At 48.0% G+C, this 19,250-nt stretch overlaps 1 protein-coding gene across 1 annotated transcript; it reads left to right on the forward strand.

Moving 5' to 3' along the window:
* The first annotated feature begins 1,801 nt into the window (after nt 1-1,801).
* Nucleotides 1,802-18,308, forward strand: LRRC58 (leucine rich repeat containing 58). Its single transcript, XM_061365484.1, has 4 exons — nt 1,802-2,312; nt 11,057-11,185; nt 12,452-12,729; nt 14,077-18,308. Exons 1-4 carry the CDS (start codon nt 1,816-1,818, stop codon nt 14,283-14,285), a joined length of 1,113 nt encoding a protein of 370 aa, XP_061221468.1. The 5' UTR covers nt 1,802-1,815; the 3' UTR covers nt 14,286-18,308.
* The last annotated feature ends 942 nt before the right edge of the window (nt 18,309-19,250 follow it).

The raw sequence follows: 19,250 nt of genomic DNA on the forward strand, positions 1-19,250 counted from the left end.
GCCATGAATTTAGCTAGGTGGCACCATAAATACTTCACCTTGTGAGTCAAGCATACGTACTGAAGTGATTTTGGGGTGGAAGGGAGATACAGCAAAAAGCCCACTGCTAGCAGAGGCCTGGCAAAACTGTTTATAGAGTTAAGCACATCTGAGTATTAGCTGCACTATAACTACACTTAACCACTTCAAAGTTCTCCAGCCCTACTATCTTCAGAGAAAGAGGCTGTTTAAGTGGTTGATGGAGCCTCTGAACTGCATTTGTAAGGTATTTATTAACTCTAATTCTGAAGATAGGAGCAAAGTGAGCTGTAATCAGACTGTGGTTCATCTGAAGCGAACCAGTTCACAGGGCACAACTCGGGGACAACAGAGGCTTAAAGTACTGCGGGAGACGAGCAAAATCCAGATGACATGACTTCCATAAACCTTCCACAAGCTATGCTGATCCAGCTGAAACAGAGCACCCTTCATACAGTGGGCAAAAGGATACTCAAATTACTGGTACGGTGTCTGTGTTTAACAAGCGCACATCAGGGCTGCATCTGTGAACCCTTAGGAAATACATTAAGCCAGGCAAACAGTTGGTGACCAGTTCATTCCCACCACTCCAGCACACCCTTGTGAAGGTAGACACAGTGCTGAGAGCTCCCTGCTCTTCGGAACAGGAGCCATCACTTAACAGCATTCATAGTGGTAAAACCCAGGGTTCATGGGGGTGCCAAAGTAAGGACAAGGGGATCGTGGTTTTCACCCACAGTGTTCTGGAGACCTCTGAACTTGGCATCTACCACTTGACCCATTGTGTTTAAACCCTTGGCACAAGCCAACCGTGGTTGTTGGCAGTTCTGCTTTAGGATGCTAGAGACTTCCACGAATACGAAGCATGTAATGCAGGTGGGAGATCACGGCTCCCTTCTTTCAGGTTCCTCTGTGCATCACAAGTCTGGTCCTTAAAGCCGGATTTTGTCAGGCCCAAAGCTCCCTGGGGCTGTGAATGTTCCCGTGCTCACCACACGTTGCTGCTGCTTTTCCCAGTGCCTGATTACTCATTACACGGCAGCCAACCTGCATCCCGAGGGCAAGGAATTAAAGTGTCCCATCTTGGGTCGCTTGCTTGTATGTGGAACGACCCTGCTTCAATCTGGAGCAGGCCTGTGTCTTGCCAATGCCCTCGCTCAGGATTAAAGCTGTCTTTTCCCATCCAGGATATACACTAAGGTGTTTCTGGGCAGTATGGGCTCCACCTGCACCTCAAGGACCAAAGCAGACATACCCTAGACAAAACACTGGGCCAGGCAGCGCCTTTCCTTCGGGCTCTGAGGCTGGCACAAAGGGACACGAGGAACGTGGTTATTTAATGCTGCAGCTGGAGGGACTCAGAGGTTTACCATCACCCGCCTCCAGCGAGCCTGCCGTGAAACACTGCAGGGAGCAGGTGCCGTTTCCATGCCGGCCCCCCCAGGCGGGTCTCCGGCAGAACGGGATGGAAACCGCTCCCACGGGGCTGTAACGGTGACGGGGGGCCAGGAAGGGTAACGGGCTCCGCCGCGGACGTTGCTCCCTTATGCTCCTTCCGGGGCCGCCCCAGGACTCCCCCTTTCTCTGCCGCCATCCCTCGGGAGCCCCGCAACTTGCATAACGAGCAGGGTCCGCTCCCGCCTCCGCGGGCGGCGCGCCCGGGATCGAGCATGTGACCGTGTAGTTGCGAGGGGCCCGGGGGGGTTATTCAGGTTCCGGGGCGGGAGAGGGCGGAGCGTGGAGCGGGAGCCCCCGTGGTGACGCACGGCCGCGGTGACGGCGGTCCGTGCGGGCGGGATGGCGGCGGCTGCGGGCGGAGCGGCCACGCACCCGGAGCCCCCGCGGCGCGGCCCGGCGGCGGACGGCGAGGAGGAGACGGCGGCGGCGGAGCTGGCGGCGGAGCTGGCGGCGCGGCGCAGCGCGGAGGCGCGGCGGTTGGTGCTGTCGCCGCGGCGGCTGTCGGGCCCGCTGCCCGCTGGGCTCTCGCAGTGGTTCCCGGCCCTGGAGGTGCTGGACGTGAGCGGGACGGGACTGGCGGAGCTGGGCGAGGAGCTGCTGGCCCTGCCGCGTCTCCACACGCTGCTGGCCAAGAACAACCGGCTGGGTGGGCCCGGCTCGCTGCCCAAGAGGCTGGGGCAGGCCCCGCTCGGCCGCTCCCTCCGCGTCCTCAACTTCAGCGGGAACCGCTTCGCCGAAGTGCCGCCCGCCCTGCTGGAGCTCCGCGGGCTGCAGAGCCTCAGCCTCGGCGGGAACCGCCTCCACGGCATCCCGCCCGACATCCAGGAGCTCCGCAGGTGAGGGCAGGGCGCCGGGCGGGCCGGGGAGAGACGGGACAGGGGAAGGCCCGGTGGCTGCAGGGCAGACCCAGCCGGATCGCCTTGCCGAAGAGCGGGGCACGGCCCGCAGCGGTCCCGCTTGGGGAGCGAGCTCCGGCCAGGCTCAGGTGTCTGTAGCCGCCGGTGCTGCTGCTAACGAGTCTCTTCGATCGATGGAGTTCCCAATGCTCAGAGCCGCTCTTCAGGCAGATGACAGGCCTTGGGTGACGTGGTTTAGTGTGAGGTGTCCCTGCCCATGGCAGGGGGGTTAGAACTGGATGATCTGAAGGTCCTTTCCAGCCCTAACTGTTGTATGATTCTATGACAGACCTTCTGCACTCAGAGAATCTCTGTCAGGATTTCCTAGTCCTTGGGCTGCCCTGTAGCAGGGCAAGCTTTCCTAATGACAGTGGTTGGTATGGGTGTTGACATGCAGAAGGTGCTCCCTGGCTTTGCTTTAATATGCATCCCCAGGCAAGAGTAAAATAAAAGCCCTGCTCTCATGGAGCTCATGGCTGCACAATGGACTGCAGAGGAGAATAACAATCTGGTTATGGCTTATGCGAACAATAGGGCCCTTCTGCTGACACAGCTTCAGTTTCAACAGGGTGCTTGCAGGCATGGTTGGGTTTTGTTGTGTTTCTTTCCACCCGTACAGTTCATGTAGGTCTGACAGATGAGCTGACAGGTCAAAAGCATAGAGCCCTAGGCTGTGCTGTTGCAGTGGCATGTCTGTCCTGGAGCTGGATCAGATCACTGCAGGTCAATGACATAGAAACCTAGGGTGAATCACAGCAGTTAGGAACATTGGTGGGCATGAGAACAGATCTTGGGTAGGACCAGGTATTCACTGCCCGTGTTGACCTGGGATTGGTACTTCTGAGGTCTGCAGTCTTTCTGGGCAAGGCAGAGGCCACGTTCCGATGCATCTGTTATATGCAAGCATCTCAGTATGTGCCCATGGTTGCTCAATCCTCAGACTAGCCCCTGTGTGGCTCTGTGCTAGGACTTTGGGTCTGGACTTTCTTCACTCCAGCTCTTTGCCAAGGAGCTTGCCAGACACAATCTCTGTTACACCAGCTCCAGCAACCTTGACCCCAGGCAGCTGATGGCTCAGCAGAGCTGTGTCCAGTGGAAGCACAGGATGTTGTATATGGGGTGCTGTCTGCCATGGCCCTAGGTGGAAGGTACCAGAACTGTTGCAGTACTGACAGAAAATGCTTTTTGTCGACTGCAGTATTATACAAGTGGATATGTGGCTTTTGCCCAGGTGGCACAGTATGCACCTGCTGAGGGTCTGGAGCAAGTCTAAATTAAGCTATGTTTCAGAGATGCTGTGAGTGCCAGAGAGTGCCTGTGTCCTTCATAGAGTAGGGATGTGTCCTGCGTTGGGGCTGTCATGAGGAGGAGGAACCCCTGCGTCCTCTCTGCTCTAGAGCAGTTGCTTCAGGGGTACTGAAGGAAATGAGGACACTGGCATCAACTTCACAGGGGAGGAGGGCAGTTGTATGTAGGAGATGATCCACATTGTCTCCATAGTATGCCTGGTAGCAGCCAGGATGTTGCACCCACCTCTGAGGCAGGTGCTCCCTGCTGCTGCTCTGCATGCTCTCTTCTGGAGTTAGGGTTTCTCTCTCTCATTTCTTCTCCCCCCCTGACCCCTCGTTGCCAAGAAAAGAAGCCTCAGCCCTGCTCTTTGTTACGCTGTTGACCCCAGGAAGGTAGCACTGCGTGCGGTACCCCAAGGGGCTATGGCCTCCGTGCTGCATAGCTGTCACAACACTGCCGTGTGGTTACTCGGCTTTGTTCCTGTTGCCTGCCCTCAAGCAGGTTCTGTCTGTCCTGTCCTGCAGCTTCCCTTGGGCAGGTCATGCTTGAACCCAAGAAGGACAGTTCTCAGAGGGCAAACGCGAACAAGGCGATTGAGTTGTTTATCGTTACAAAGTGATGTGTCAGGCAGGAAAACTAGACTAGACCCGACTTGTGTCTGCTGCCCACGTAAGCACTGCTAACTCATTGAACTTCTGCTAACGTGTCTCCATAATATAATTGAACTTTAGCTCAAGATAGTGAATCCATGTGCCACCAGGATCACCAGCTTCTTTACCACTGTGCCAGGGGTGTCTTTTCTGTATCTGGGCTGCTGAAGTAACAAAAGGGAGCTGCCAGAGCTGGGGGAAACCAGTGCTTTATAATGTAATACTCCTCCAGAGGGTACCCTGAACCTACACATCAGGAGCCAGATACCAGTGACTTGACACCCTTGCCAAAAGGATAGTAAATTCCTACTGGAGAGAAACTGCTGCCAGACCCAGCTCCCTCCCACCTGCCAGCAAGAGAGGTGTCCTCAGTGTGAGCATACACGGTGCTGGAAGTGGGTAAAACAAACCTGAGCAAGGACAGAGCAGAGCCAGCTCTTGTGGCAGGGCAACTCGGGGACATCTGTTGTGTTTCTGAGCTCCGAGCTGGTACATGGGACCTGATGTTGGGGCTTCTGTTAACCTCTCACTCAGGCTGCGAGTATCCATCTCTCTGTTACTGGCAAGCAAAGACCGAGCTTTTTTCCATGCATAACTTCCCATAAAAGAAATGTTTCTCATGTTTTGTGGTGTCTGAGGCCACAGAAGAATGCAGGCAGCACTTTGACCGGGCACGTTCCTCCTGCTGGTTCCTGAGGCCAGCAGTTCTCTTCCCGTGACCCTGGCACCTTCCCGATTGCTCCAGTCGCTGATTACAGAGCAGAGTTGCAGAGATCTACAGGTATTTCTTATGCTTCCAGGGAATGTCTGAGCTCTGATGAGGTCTCTGAAACAAAATAACTCACTGATAACAAAGCTTCACGTCTTTCCTATGCACTCCCTCATTTCCTGTTGTCCTTTTCGAAGGGGTAGCAGATCAGTTTTAGTGAAGGCCACAAATACAAGTAAGGAGTCCACAGGGTGAACTTGAAACGGTAGAAAGCTGATAAGTCTGAATCTGCTAAAAGGGAAGGAACATGCTGGCAGCTACAGATACAAAGGTGGGTAGCATGTGTTGTCATTCACATTAAGATAATCAATCCACACTTTTGCAGCAAGCTGGGGTCAGAAATTTTATGCAAGAACTTTCCCTATCGTGTTCCTAGTGATTTGGCAAGTTAATGAACAGTGATAAGAACCACAGCCAGTCCTGCTGCCATCTTGTCTTACTCCTTCCAGCTTCAGCCATCTGCCCTATCCTTGCTGACACAAATCTTTGTGTGTAGTGCAAGATCCTGCATGGAAAGCAAGTGCCTTTCACCTGATTGTCATTTATCTCCTAGGTCATTGTAAAAGGGCCACCTCTGATGCTTGAAGCTTCCTTGCCATGGCTTCATAAGGGGATAGTCATGATTGCTGTTGTGATGGCATCAGGATGATGCTGACCATAGCATGGTGGCACCAAGGATGAATAGCAGTGCTTTTTCCTCCTGATTCCACTGTTAAGTGTCTAGGGTGACCAGCAACAGCCTTTTACCTTTCTGAGAAAGGTAAGTATGGGCCCTGCTGAGGGCTTTTTCTTAGTCATGTTGAGGCTGTGCCAGCTTCTTCTGCATGCCCACCACCCCAGTCACCGTCAGCTAGCAGTGTCAGTACAGTGCAAGCCCTGAATTGCACCACTGGCTGTTGCTGTGAATGTAGAGTAGAAAACGCATCAGATGGGATGTTGTCACCCTCTGTACATTGCTTTCCTGTTTGTTGTCAGAAAAATAGATGAATTTAGCATAGGTAGATATGCCACTTTTTCTGGAGTTCTCCTTCCAGCATTGACCTTGCTGGGTTTTCAGTGTGAAGTGTTATGGTCAGTCACTATCAGACTCAGTTCACAGCCCCCAGCAGCTCCTGAACTGTGATGTGCATGGACATCCCACTGCTGCCTTAGTTCTGCGTCTCCTCTGCTAGTCCAGCTGGGGATGCGTTAAGGGGCAGTGTGTGTTGTAGCTGAAATGTGGTCATCTGCTTCTGCTCATTCTGGACAAAATTTCTTTGGCAAGTCTGGTAAAACACAGCCCTTATCCCCACTGTCCCACTGTGGCTTTTGGCTTAAGAGTGCATGGATTGCCCTCCTCAGTGTGCACGCTTGGGGAGATGTCTTGCAAATGTCCCCTATAAAGGGGAAAGTTCTCAAGAACTTAGCAAAATGCAGTCGATACCTCAGCAAAATGAATCTCCTCATGTGAATTTTGAGTTCAGTCTTACTCTTGTAGTGAATGCTCTCACGCTCAGGAGAGCACCAGGAACAGGCAGAAACAGCTTGGAGAAGAGCCAGGCTCATCCCAGGCATCTGCCATGCATGCTTCTTTCCTCCTTGCTTGGATTCCTCTAGTAAAGCCCAGTTGTGCAAGGGCTGGGATCAAAGGCCTTAAATGCCTAACTGGATTCATCCAAGTTTTGTGTGAAGGCTTAGATGCAATGAAAACCAGAGTATTTGCTTTTATTTGTGGGTAGCATTATGCATGTTAGACAAGCATACGCTTAAGAACGGCTGTTCCAGTGTGGGAACAACGGCAAGTGAAGCTTTGATAAAGATGGAGCATTAGGAAATCTTCTGCCTCCCTTTTTCTACTCCTCTTCAAACGTTTTGCAAATAGTTTTCAGACTGTTTGATCTCAAATTTGCCTGTCAGCAAAGGCTCTGCCGCTCTCTCACATCGCAGAACAGGGTTAACAGGAGTCTATTGTGGGCTGCTTTTCAAATGCCTCCCTTGCCTCAGCCTCAAAACTGCCCTGGAAAGTTCTTGCTAAGAAGTTTATCTTAAAAAGACCTGGAGCACTTCCAGGCTCCAGTGTTGCTTTTAGGTTACCTATGTAGATGCAGCTGTTTGATGTCAGCTGTTAAGTTTTATCCAGAGAAGCATCTGTGGGGAAACAGGGTGGATTGAAAATTGGAGTATGTTCCATGCCAGAAGACATTCTCCCCTTGAAACACGACTATGAAAGTGTTGTGGTAACTGATAGCTTTTCAGAAATACCTCTAGTGCTCAGTGAGCTCTTCTTATTTATTTACTGTTCTGGGGCTTTTCCATTTGGTTTGGGGTATATGGTGACCTTTAAACCTCAAGAACAAACTCAAACGAGAACGTAGTCTCTCGACATGTTAAACTTTGCTGCCACCACCTGAATTGACTCCCAGTTGTTTGAGCATTTCCCCACTCCCTTCCTGTATGTAAAAGGGTTTTCACTGCCACCCTGCAGCCCAGTGGTATGAAATCCCTCACTAGAGAGGAGCAACATACGATGGGCTTGGGCTGCTGGCTGCTGCTTGGTAGCAGGGTAGTACTGGCTGTGCTGAGTGCTGGCCTGGTGGATGTGAGGCTGAAAGGGACCCTGGCCTTTTACTAGTGTATTTGTAAACTCTGCTAAAAGCAGAAGGGAAAGTGTCAGCCCCCATTAGTTACTGTGTCAAATGGGGGTTTGGTGGTGGTTTTGTTGAGTTGGATTTTGTTAATGCTTGTCCCCTCTTGAAACTCATTCAACCAGAGCATGTGCGGCAGGTTGGAAGTACATCATTTCTTCTAGCCTCAAAAGTAGGAGCAGTGCTTACATTTATCTGAGGCTGGCTGCTCTCTAGCTTTTCTAAGTTCCTGGACTGTGGAAAGTAGATCAAAATTCCAGCTCTCCCTCTGTGTACAGAGCGATGCACAGGACCTTAGCTGGCTGTTCCAAATGGCTGTACGGATTAATGATTGTCAGAAGAACTGAGTCTTGGTGTGAAAGGTTAGTTGGGAGTAGTCACTAAGCTCATTCCCATCTCTGCCATCTCTTGTGAAGAACTGGTAATGTTGCCAGTTGCCTCGTTGCAGGCTCTCAGTGAGGAGGGCAGAACTCAGCACTGCTCTTGCTTATCTTACCCAGCAGCAAACTGCCCCCGAGCAGGGCAGCTCAAGACCAGCATTGCCTTGGCTTGTAGGTGCAGGCTTAGCACAGCATAGAAGTCAGGCCAGGAGCAGAGAAGAGCTGGGAACTGGGGCCCCAGTGGTGTCGTCAGTGCTCACTGCAAAAGGGTTGTGTCTCTTGAAAATCCTTGTCTGTGTCGTGATTAGCTTTGCTTGGACAATTCTTGACGCTTTACTTTGATGCAGAAATGGCTGTTGTTCATTTCTCTGTTTTGCTCAGCCAAGATTAGAATAGACCCTTCTTACTAGCAAATTGTGTTTTGAGGGACCAGAGCTACAGATTTTTCTGCCTACTGAGCAGTCTTTCAGTGAAAGCTATAAGAATACCTTTGCTGTATTTAGAGTAAGTTTCTGTATAGTTTCAAAACCTCCTTCCTATGCTTTGTAAATAAATTTGCCTTCTAATTCGTATCTTAAATTGATGTTGGAAATGCTGAATTTGCTGTATGAGAGTGGGCCCAGCAAGTTGCTGACCTCAAGAAGGTAATGCAGGAGACAGGTAAAAAGAAAGTGCTTTTTGAGAAGTCCTTAGTTGCCACTGAAGGAGTTACCTTATTTGATGGATTAGTTAGAGACAGATCGTAGTCTGATGTTGGGGCTTTATAGCCTAGCTAATGTGACTGTTCTCATGACAAGGAATGGATTTGAAAGCTCCCAGTGGTTTGTAGGCAGTGGTTTTGCACACTTGGTTTGTGCATTAAGCTGCTCTTGAAACTTCTGCATTTCACACCTTGCAATGAATTTCAGAACATCTTTTACTGTATATTTTGCACCCCTCCTCCCCTTCCCTGCATGTATTTGTATGCAGGGTGGCTTCATTGGCGTTGTTGCCTTCAAGCACAGAGGATGAAGAGTTAATTATTCACTTTCCCTAGGAAGTGGAAATTTTTACATATCTCACACTTGTTTAAACATTGAAAACCACGTTACTAGAATTCCCTTGCCCAACAGTTTTTAGTGTGGGTTCCAGCAATGGCACGGAGTTAAAGTATGCCTAGGAATTGTATGGTCAGCAGTTAAGTCCCTAACGAGAGCCAAGCAGTCTAAATCCACCTTTGGAAACAATGGAGGTCGAAGGAGGAATTTTGGTTAAAACTCAGGGCTTTGTTAGGGGATCAGAATTTAATTACAACTCATCTGCCCTTGGCATGGTCTCTGCACAGCAGCCTTCCTGCTGCCCCCCCTCCTCACCTGCAGGTTGTATGGGAGGAGGGCCTGCTTTTGGGCAGTGGGGTTTTGGTGATGTGGATGGTTTCTTCCAGTGTACTTTCTTACGTGTTCAGAATAACCTGCAGATGTGCTGCTCCACTTGAGCTCTCAGCTGAGCAAGTACAGTTGCTGCCTTTCATACAGTCAAATTTAGTTGAAGCCGTAATTTTGTGCCCATCATCAGATTGCAGTTATGGAGCTTTCCTCTACTCCAGAAAGGTGAGTGAATCCAGGGAAAGTTAAGCTCTGTGAGCTTCTCCTGGTATGTTGCAGAGGTCTGTCATTCTGCTCTTCACTGGTGGGAAGATGGACCTTTGTGCTGTGTAAGTGGCCCTTTGAGCCCAAGCAGATGCTGTCATTGGATCTTTGAGGTTCAAGTTTCTTGCAAGAACTGAATGAACTCTTTCTACCGTTCTTCTGTCCCCGAAGCTCCTCGCATGTGGCACAGTTGCAGGGTTTAGACCTTCTCTGGGTTTGTGACCACATCCTGAACAACCTGTCAGTGTTCAGAGCCAGGTTGGACAGAGCCTTGGGCGACATGGTCTAGTGGGGGGTGTCCCTGCCCATAACAGGGGGTTGGAGCTGGATGATCTTGAGGTCCTTTCCAACCCAAACCATTGTATGATTCTATGGTGTTACATTTCTTTGGCAGTTGTATCCATCACCTTTCTCAGTTCACAATAGAATCAACTAGGTCATAAAAGTCATTTAAGTCCAACCATTACACAAGACTGCCAAGACTACCCTTAACCTGTATCACTGGGGGCCTGCTGGGGTGAGATGAAGGTGCTTCCTATTCCAAGACTGTAAATTGTTCTTAAGGAAAAGCTGATGGAGCCTGTGTGACTTTTCCCTGACATGGGGGGAATGCGGAGGGGACCAATGTGCACTGTAGTTAGGTGGCTAACCTGAGTGTGTACTGGAGATCTTGAACCAGCACCTACAGGTGGGACTGTGGGATCCACCTTTTTCAGTCATGGGAAAAAGTGTTGTGTGGACCAGTTAAACCCAGCTAATGGTTCTGGTAGCTTTGGTCCCTGTGACTGCAGTATAGTGAAATCAGTCTACCTGAGAAATTGCATGCATGTTCTTGTGTGACTTAGATGCACTCTGTGCACTACTGCAGCTGTGGTGTTAGTAGTATGTGAACTGCATCGAAGCAAGACTGGCTGCCTCTGACTTCTGCTGAGAGGTTGCAGTTAATCGCTGAGGAGTCAGTTTACCCCATGAAGAGCAAGCAGTGCTTGTGCAGGGCCAGGGTTTTCAGGGAGAGCCACTGCTCTCTCGCTTTGCTGCTGCTGAAACTGAGGACTCCCACGGGCTGCAGCAGGAGCTGCATCAGTGCTGCAAACCCTGTATGTAATGGTGACTTCAGGAGGCTGGAGGTAAATCTCGACATCCTCTCTTGTGAAGCAGAAGCTCTGTTGTGATTTTGATGTGCATTTGAAGTTTTTTGCCTTTTTTTCCCTCAGCATATTATCTCATACATCGTCATCTGTAAGTTCTCCTGAGTAAATGCAGGAGATGAGAAGATCTGGTGTTCAGTCCAACTGGAAATGTCCTCAATGAAATGATGCAGCGTTTTCTCTTCTCTCTTTCAGTTTAGAGTTTCTATACCTTGGAGGGAACTTCATCACTTCAATTCCACCTGAATTAGCAAACCTGCCTTCTCTAAGCTACCTAGTTCTGTGTGACAACAAGATCCAGAGCATTCCACCTCAGCTGGCACAGTGAGTATTTACTGTCCTCAGCCACCAGATGTAGTAAACTTGTTTCATTTCTGCATGTGTGGATAAAAGCATCTGGGAGGACCTCTTTGTTCTTCACTTTGTTCTTGTGACTAGACTTTGAACAAGAAGATCCTTAGCAGCGCACTGCGGGCAGACCAGGAATATGTAATATGGAAATCTGCATTATAGGGTTATGGAAACAAAATGTCACCAAATGTCTGCTTTAAGGTGAATTAATAGATTTGTACAGGGAGCCCTGAGAGGTGCAGCTCATGCTACATTCTGAGTGTTCTTGGTGATGAATGCTTGGTCTGTCTTGTCTTTCACCCAGAGCCTTTTTGTGTGTGCTTCTGTGCTGTCCCGCTCCCTGCGTTCTTCCTTAAGGATCTCAGAATGTTTTAGTGGTCGTTAAATCCTACAGCACAGCTCTAGGGGATAAGTTACTGCCGTATCTCTTTCATAATGGGGGAAAGAGAACACTGCAAACTCTGTACAGGTAGCCTAAAATGGCAGATGAAGAATTCAGTGCGTAGCTGTAACCACAAAAGCAATGGAGTGCCAGCATGGAGTTTGGAATTTGATGTTGTAGTGGGATTACCCTCTGTGTACAATGTCCAGTTGTCTTGTACCGGTTAGAGAGCATCCCTGGGTTGTGTGCTGGAGCATTGCTTTGTGCTTTCTGAGGGAGGAGAACACCTCCTCCAAAAGCCAGGCCTGTGCTTGTCACCCGTGCTGATTCTAACCTGGCCTGACCTTGCTTAGCTTTTGAGCTCTGGCAGTGTTGCAGCACAGGGAGATGCAGCCGCAAACAGCAAACACATGGGGGTTTCCAGGACTGGCTGCCTACCAGCAGGCATCTTTAATGCATGAGTGAAGGCAGGGGATGTATTCAAAGTGTTGCATGGAACTGTTCCTGGTGTGTGCACTGGGTACAAGGGAACATTATGTCCCCTGAAAGCTCTGGGTTTGTATACTTTTGTTCTGTGCTACCTCTTTTTAGGAGGTATGTGTGGGGAGTACCGAGGGGAACAGCAGCATATTTAGGACTATTCCTTTAACAGGCATTTGGAGGTGAGCCATGTTTTCATGGGCATTGTGTGTGCTGCAGTAATAGCATCTCTTTTACCATGAATTTACATTTTAAAAGTAAGAAAAGCCAAGGAAAAAGAATTGATGGGAGAGGGGAGAGTGATCAGGTCTGTGTAGTGCGGTTTTGGAATGATTTTGCTTGCACATGTTGACTGGTTATCCATCTCCATCCTTCAGGCTGCATTCCCTGCGTTCCCTTAGCCTGCACAATAACCTGCTGACGTACCTTCCTCGAGAGATCCTTAACCTGGTTCACCTGGAAGAGCTGAGCTTGCGTGGGAACCCGCTGGTGGTTCGCTTTGTCCGTGACCTGACCTACAACCCCCCAAGCCTTCAGGAACTGGCTGGGCGCACCATTAAAACTCGCAGTGTTCCCTATGCTCCCAGCGACCTCCCGGAGAATCTTGTCCGGTACCTGAGTTTGGCCAGCAATTGTCCCAATCCTAAATGTGGGGGTAAGTTCACCTTCACCGCTCTGCTTCCTGATGGGTTTCCTTTCCATCTGACTTGTGACTGTACTAGCTCAGTCAGGTTAGATGTGTTGTTCCATCCAAATTCTAGCTGTATTTCATTGGCTCCAAACTTGTCTTTAAGGAACCTTGCTCACTTAGGACCGATGTTCAGAGTTGCAGTGCTGGTTTACTGTATTTGCATGGGAATGTGAGACAGTGTTTGTGTCGGAGTCGTCGCAGCTCATCCCAGTGTTCCACTGGGCTCTTACGGTCTGAAGTTTCCAATCCATCTGCCCTGAAATAGCTCAGACTAAGTAGTGGGCAGGAGGATTGTCACAAGTGCTCTTGCTGAACCAGAATGGAAAAGAGGAGAGAGGCTGGAGTGCTTGGCAGTTACTAAAAACAACTTCTTTAGCTCTTGTTTGGATCTACCAGAGTGTAGTTCCTGGAATGAGAGGACTTCATAGAAAAGCCTGGAATGCTTGGTTTAATTTAGCTTAATGCTTCATCTTTAAGCAGAGTAAATGATCTGCACATTTAGCCTTTAGACGATTAAGGAAAAAAGCCATTAATTAGTACCTACCCTGCAGTCATATGCAGGCTGTTATCTCTTTACAGGACAATATTAAAGCATTCTCCATAAGCCAAGATGGAAGGGAAAGCAATGTTTCCTTTTCCAGAGTTTTGCACAGCTGGGATAACAGTGGCTTGGTTTTGCACTGTTCCCCTTGTCCTTACGAATTAGCACAGTAGTGTAGCGCTTGCTCTAGCACTGCAAGAGGAAAGCTTACTCAGAGCAGCTGGGACTTAAAACACCACTGGAAACTTCTGAAAGCCTCAGTGTTACACTCACTTGCTGTGACAGGAGAAGGTAATCCTGTGTTACAGCAACACTGTTGCCATGGGAAGGAGCATCCAAACTCAGCATGGTAACTTCACTCAAGCAGAAGGGAAGCAGAGCTATGAGGGTTGGGCTGTGAATGCAGGTTGGCAGCTGGTAGGAGAAGTTTGACAAGTTTGAAAACATTGTGGATGAATGAATTTGACATGGAAGGAGTTCTTTTAATTCCCAGCCTGAGATTTCTGCCTAATGGTAGGAAGGAAGTGCTGGATTCTTGGGAAGTAGCTGCCCTGTGTGTGCCATTCTGAACCACCTACCAAATATATGTGCACAGGATAGTTTTCTAACTGAGAAAACAAATTTCCATAGACGCCCTGGTCCCCTGTTCCTCCAGTACCCTGCGTGCTTCTACTTCAGTGCAGTGTCCATTAAATCCTAATGTAAGGCATTGCAACCACCGTTCTCTGCAGGGGGCCTCACATGTTGTCTCTGTTCCTCTGCCCTCACAGGTGTCTACTTTGACAGCTGCGTCAGACAGATCAAGTTCGTTGACTTCTGTGGGAAGTACCGGCTCCCGCTGATGCACTACCTGTGCTCCCCGGAGTGCTCCTCACCCTGCAGCTCTGCCTCCCAGAGCTCCACTTCCCAGAGCGAGTCCGACTCCGAGGATGAAGCCAGTGTGGCTGCACGCAGGATGCAGAAAGTCCTCCTGGGATAATGCGAAGGGAAACGTGTTTGAGAAGCAATAACGGAACAGTGAAGCGTGAGCCTGTGGTCTGAAGGGCTCATGAGAAACTGTCCTCAAGTTTATGTAAGGGGCAGGGTATCTTAGCAAGCCTAGGCTTGCTTGGTGCAGTGCTGCTTAGGAGAACTAACTTGGTGGCATACTGCCTGTAGGGTGCCTGGGGTTGCTAGAAACATCTCCTGTCTAGGAGACTGCTCCCCCCCCTTCTCCCTTGTACAGGCTCTCGAGGGGGTTTGTTCTCACTGGCGGATTGAGAAAGGTTTTAATATCTGACACTTCTCTGGACTTGAGTCATCCTGCAGAGCAAAGGGGACTCTCCGGAGCTGTTAACACTGTGGTAAATCAGAAGCAGGCTAATGATGCCATGTGAGTATGTATGGACCCCAGTGTTTTATATAGCATTTTGATTCTTTGCTGTCTCCTTCAATTTCAGTCACAGGTTTCACACCCATCCACTAAAAATGGGAACTGGGTTTTTTCAGGAGTAGGTTTTTCCAAACTCTGGTTACTCTTCCTTTGCTTAGAGGTGTAGGGTTGCTGTGCTGTTACAGATGTTACAGCCATCAGAGAACTGAGACACCTTTTTTAATCCCTTCTTGTACCAAGCTGCTCTTAGTCTTTCCTCCTAATTGTATTTGTCATTTTCCTTCCCTCTGCCTTTTCCCATTACACCTGCAGCATTGCTGTCTTTATGGTGCCTTTAGAAAACAGATGGGTTGTTCTGTTGAGACTTGGTATTACTTCACACTTGTGGCCATACGTGCCTATGCAAGGGACCAGATGTGATGCTCTGTGTCGCGTTTTTGAGTCTCAGCTTAAATCTGCTTTTATACCTGCGAACTGCAGGAAAGGTCTTGATTGCCATTTCTTGTTTCTAAACAACCATGGCTGGCTCTGCTATGCTTGGTGCAGTTACTTTCCGTGCTTAAGATCATCTGCTTAAAGTAGGCAGCAGCTTAATGAATTGGAAGTACTGAGAGAGGTGCAGTGGAGAATGCTTTGGGGGTTCTTTTCGTACACCATGAAAGGAAAAGCCGTTAAGGAGGCTGAGGTGCATTGTCTGAGCATCTTGCACGAGGTGGTTTTGAAACCTCTTCCTTATTTATTTGTTTGCATTTGCTCGTGTTATAATAGCTTTGGCAGCCTGTTGGATGTTCAGATAGCACATTCGGTTATCTTAAACTGTGTTTAGAGTACCAAGAAATAGCTTATAAAACTATGAATTGGCAGGTATCTATAAATCTTCATGGGGCTGCTGTTTGTTTTGCCCAGGGAGAGCTGCCCTTTTATTAAAACTTCATGACAGACAGTCCTCTTGATGCAGTTTCAGATAGAGCAAATGCAACTGTGCCTTTGAACGCATGAGCAGAGCAAGTACGTTGTACTAAGAAGCTCAGTGAACAAGAAGATCTTTCCTTAACCCACTTTGGCCCTACAGGGGTAATTAAAAACCTGTGCTGCTCTCCTGTATTCAGAAAACAGATGCTCCTATTTGAATATCTTATGGCAGCTCTGTGTTAATGCTCCTGTTTAATTATATTTGACACTTTATATGTTAAAGCACTTTGATAATTCTACTCTTTGTAAGTAGCTTTAGTGATTTATCTTTTTGTTTTAATTAGACTCCAGTTTTTCCTTTCATGTGACCTGAAGAACAAGGTCCATGAAACTTTGTATGTTCCAGTCTGTCTTGGTGTGCAGGTTGAGCTTCTTGCCTTGCATTTCCTTGTCAGCACTGCTCATTTCCCTGGAAATGGAACTGGAATTTGAAAGAAATGATCTAGTTATAGAATAGCACCTCATCCGTTAGTAATCATTGCAACTTGGTCTGAAGATTTCCCACATGCACAGATCCATCCACAAGGAACTAAACTGCACATGTGCACACTGTGTGCCTTTCCAAATGACTTTTCCCAGGTACCTTTTTAAGCCACAGTAGGGTGGATATGCAAAGCAACTGGATGTCACTTTAGCAAACTCTGTGAGGTTTGCTTGGGAAGAAGAACCCACAGGTTTTGAGAGGAACCAACTGCATGCTGGCAGTTACATTGGGATCAGCGAATGGCCTGTGTTTTGTTCTTCATCTCCTCTTTTAGATGCTTTTTCCTGTCCCAAATGAATGTGGTCATACTGGTGCTGAAGGACAGTAAACTGATTGCAGATCCTCAATGTTAAATTGGCTGCTGGTATAACAGTAGCAAGCAGCTGAGTTGATCTAGAGCTTCCGCTCTTCTGCCAGCAAAAGTGAGCCACACGAGTTGAGATCTCAAGGTCTTTTGAGCTCAGGACCACGAGGTGCCACCTTCCTTTCTTCTCCTTAGCAGCAGCTGGCTTGAAATCATGTCATTTTTCACTTCACCACAGTTCCTGTTGCACAGTAGCACTGGTGTGTGTGACAGGTTAAGACCGGTGGTTGGTTCTAAGTTAGCTTGATTTTTAAGTGCATTCTCTTTCCTAACTGAAGAGGCATTCTGTTTCTGGCCCCATTCTGACATGGCTAACATTTGTTTTGTCACAGCTTTTTCACTGTAGCCAGGTCAACACTTGACAGCTCACAGCTGATCTCTCTGTGCATTTTTAGACTTGATGTCTCCTAAAAATGTTATATATATTCCTGAATAGAGCTACCAAGTTTTCTTTTTGCTGCTGGGTTTTAAAGTGCAATTCAAGTAAGTCAGAATTTAAAGCAGTCAAGGAATTGTAAGGAAAATGGATGGGTGGGTGGATGGATGGATGGATGGATGGATGGATGGATGGATGGATGGATGTTTTTTTCCCTCAGAAGTGGATTCAAAAGAACAAAGGATGCAGGTTTGTACTGTAGTGCCTAAGATACTGAGCCCCCAGGAGGCCAGTTTTTCAGCAATTGTTAGCCCCCAAAGACTGGAAGGTTTACTGGGCAATAAAACACGTGAGACACAACTTGAAAAGACATTGATGGATGGGAAGGACTGGTTCCTACCATCCCCTTCTCAGGGGTCCTGAGAAGTAGACAGGGGTTTTGCTGTTTTGGTCAGTTTTAAATAGTGGAGTTCAGTTCTTACAGATGCCTTTCCAAGTGAAGCCTTCAGTCAGTGTTTTGGTATCAGTCCCCTTGTTGCTACAGCAGCCCAGCACGTCCAGCTTTTGAAACTGTTCTTAAGCTGAGACCCAAGTGTGTGAAGCAGAATTGTTCATTCCTTCTTCCCTGCGGAGCCTGGGACCTGCTGGCATTCATCCTGCCCTGCCGTCACGCTGCCAAGGGGAGCTGCTGGTGTGTTTCTGAATGCAGGTACTTCATGTGAACAGTGGGGTCATGTTAGAAAGAAGCAAAATACCAATTTGACTGGAAGCAACTTACACAGTTGCCAATTCTTTTCTGTTTCTGTTTCTTTGGTAAGAGGTGAGACTTGAGGAAGTCAGTAGTGAATATTTAAACATGCTCTGAAGTGGCCAGATGCAGTTTTTCATGAGCTTCTGTCCTGGTCATTTTAAGTCTTTGAAATCTTGTGTTGAATTATAATGGGAGTGGGGGAAAGGGAGGGGAGAACCATCTCCTTTTTGTTCCTTACTCTTGATGCAATAATGAATGGAAGGAATTTAATCCAATGAAAGTAATGAATCCCTGCAATGTGTCTGTGTTACCCAGTTCAAAGAACTATTTTAATGCATCTTATTCACACCATGCCCTCCCTCCCCAACTGAAGATACTTCAAATAGGCTACTTCAGAATGCACACTAATGCAGCAGTAACTCTAGCTTGGAAACCTTTCTATTGATGATTTCATCTGCCGTTCTGACTAGAGGATTGATCTTTTACTGACCTGAACATTAAGGGTAGAAAGGGTTCTCACTGAATTATCATCATGAGCATTTGTTTTAGGAAGTCTTAAAAGTGCCTTATGTTTTGAACAGTCTATTTTGCTAGGAAAGTCTGAATGTAGACGATCTCTAACAGTATTTCATTATGAGCTGTAAAACAAATTGCAAACACTAAACCAAAAATGTTATTTCTACCGTTGTCTGTCTGTTATTTGCTGACATCCGGATTCTGGTATTGCTGCAGGCACTTGTTAACATTGAAAGTGGGGTTATCCATAGGCGGGGAATGTGTGAGATTCAACCCGTGCTGTGTGAAGGCAAGAGTAGGTGAGGCTTCCAAATGGACTGCTGAAGCTATTGGCTTTTGGGGCCCACAAGCAAGAGGGAAGTGTATGTTACAGACCACTCCCTGCTTTACTTCTGGTAGAGCATGGCAGAAATTTGCTCCATGGTTTACAACTAGAAGTAACTCAAAGGCAAGATAAATGCACAAACAGGAGAAGGCAGGAGTGTCGTGGTGGAGTCTTCCAGCAATGTGAATCACCACTTCTAAACTTCTTGTTTCCCTTTTAATACACTAACCCTCAAACCTCCAAATGACTTTGTGAGTGTTAATTTTCTGATCATGGTAACTGGCTCATGTGTTCCCATTTCTCCTGTAATCCCATGTTTCCTCCTACATCCTGAAGAGTTTTTGTGATCTAATGCCAAAATGTTTCAGGTCCTGCTGTGCAATTACCAGCTGTCAGTGCAGCCGTGGTGTATTGGAAAATGGGACAGTGGGAAACCAGAATTACTTGATATTAACTTCAGCAGGAACTATTTCAGAGATGTTTCAACTTCATATGTAATGAAAAACCTTTTGAGTTATGCAGCAGCCCCGTTTCAAGGAACATAAAGTACCAAGGAATGCGGTGATTTTTGCCTGTAATAACCAGGCTGAGAATATTCTTGCCTTTTTTGTTAACTCAGTTAAAGATACCCTTTTCTGTGCCACCTTCATACCTTCCTTATATTCAGAAACAAAACCATGGAAGTGCTGGTTCAGAGGAAATGAAGCTTGAGCTACGTAGGTGCCTGAAGCAGGTGCTCAGATTGACATTTCGGACTGGTGCAGAATTGCACAGCTCTAGAAGA

Source organism: Neopsephotus bourkii, unplaced genomic scaffold (genome assembly GCF_033783945.1).
Source record: "Neopsephotus bourkii isolate Nb327-2 ecotype Australia unplaced genomic scaffold, CSIRO-AGI_Nbou_v1 NB_1287, whole genome shotgun sequence".
In the NCBI taxonomy this organism is placed as follows: domain Eukaryota; kingdom Metazoa; phylum Chordata; class Aves; order Psittaciformes; family Psittacidae; genus Neopsephotus; species Neopsephotus bourkii.

What these genes read in the sequence shown, in the direction of transcription:
- LRRC58 (XM_061365484.1), top strand. Translation starts at nt 1,816, where the DNA reads ATGGCGGCGGCTGCGGGCGGAGCGGCCACGCACCCGGAGCCCCCGCGG. An exon ending in GACATCCAGGAGCTCCGCAG is followed by an intron (nt 2,313 to 11,056) that starts GTGAGGGCAGGG and finishes TCTCTCTTTCAG; the next exon opens with TTTAGAGTTTCTATACCTTG. An exon ending in TCCCAATCCTAAATGTGGGG is followed by an intron (nt 12,730 to 14,076) that starts GTAAGTTCACCT and finishes CTGCCCTCACAG; the next exon opens with GTGTCTACTTTGACAGCTGC.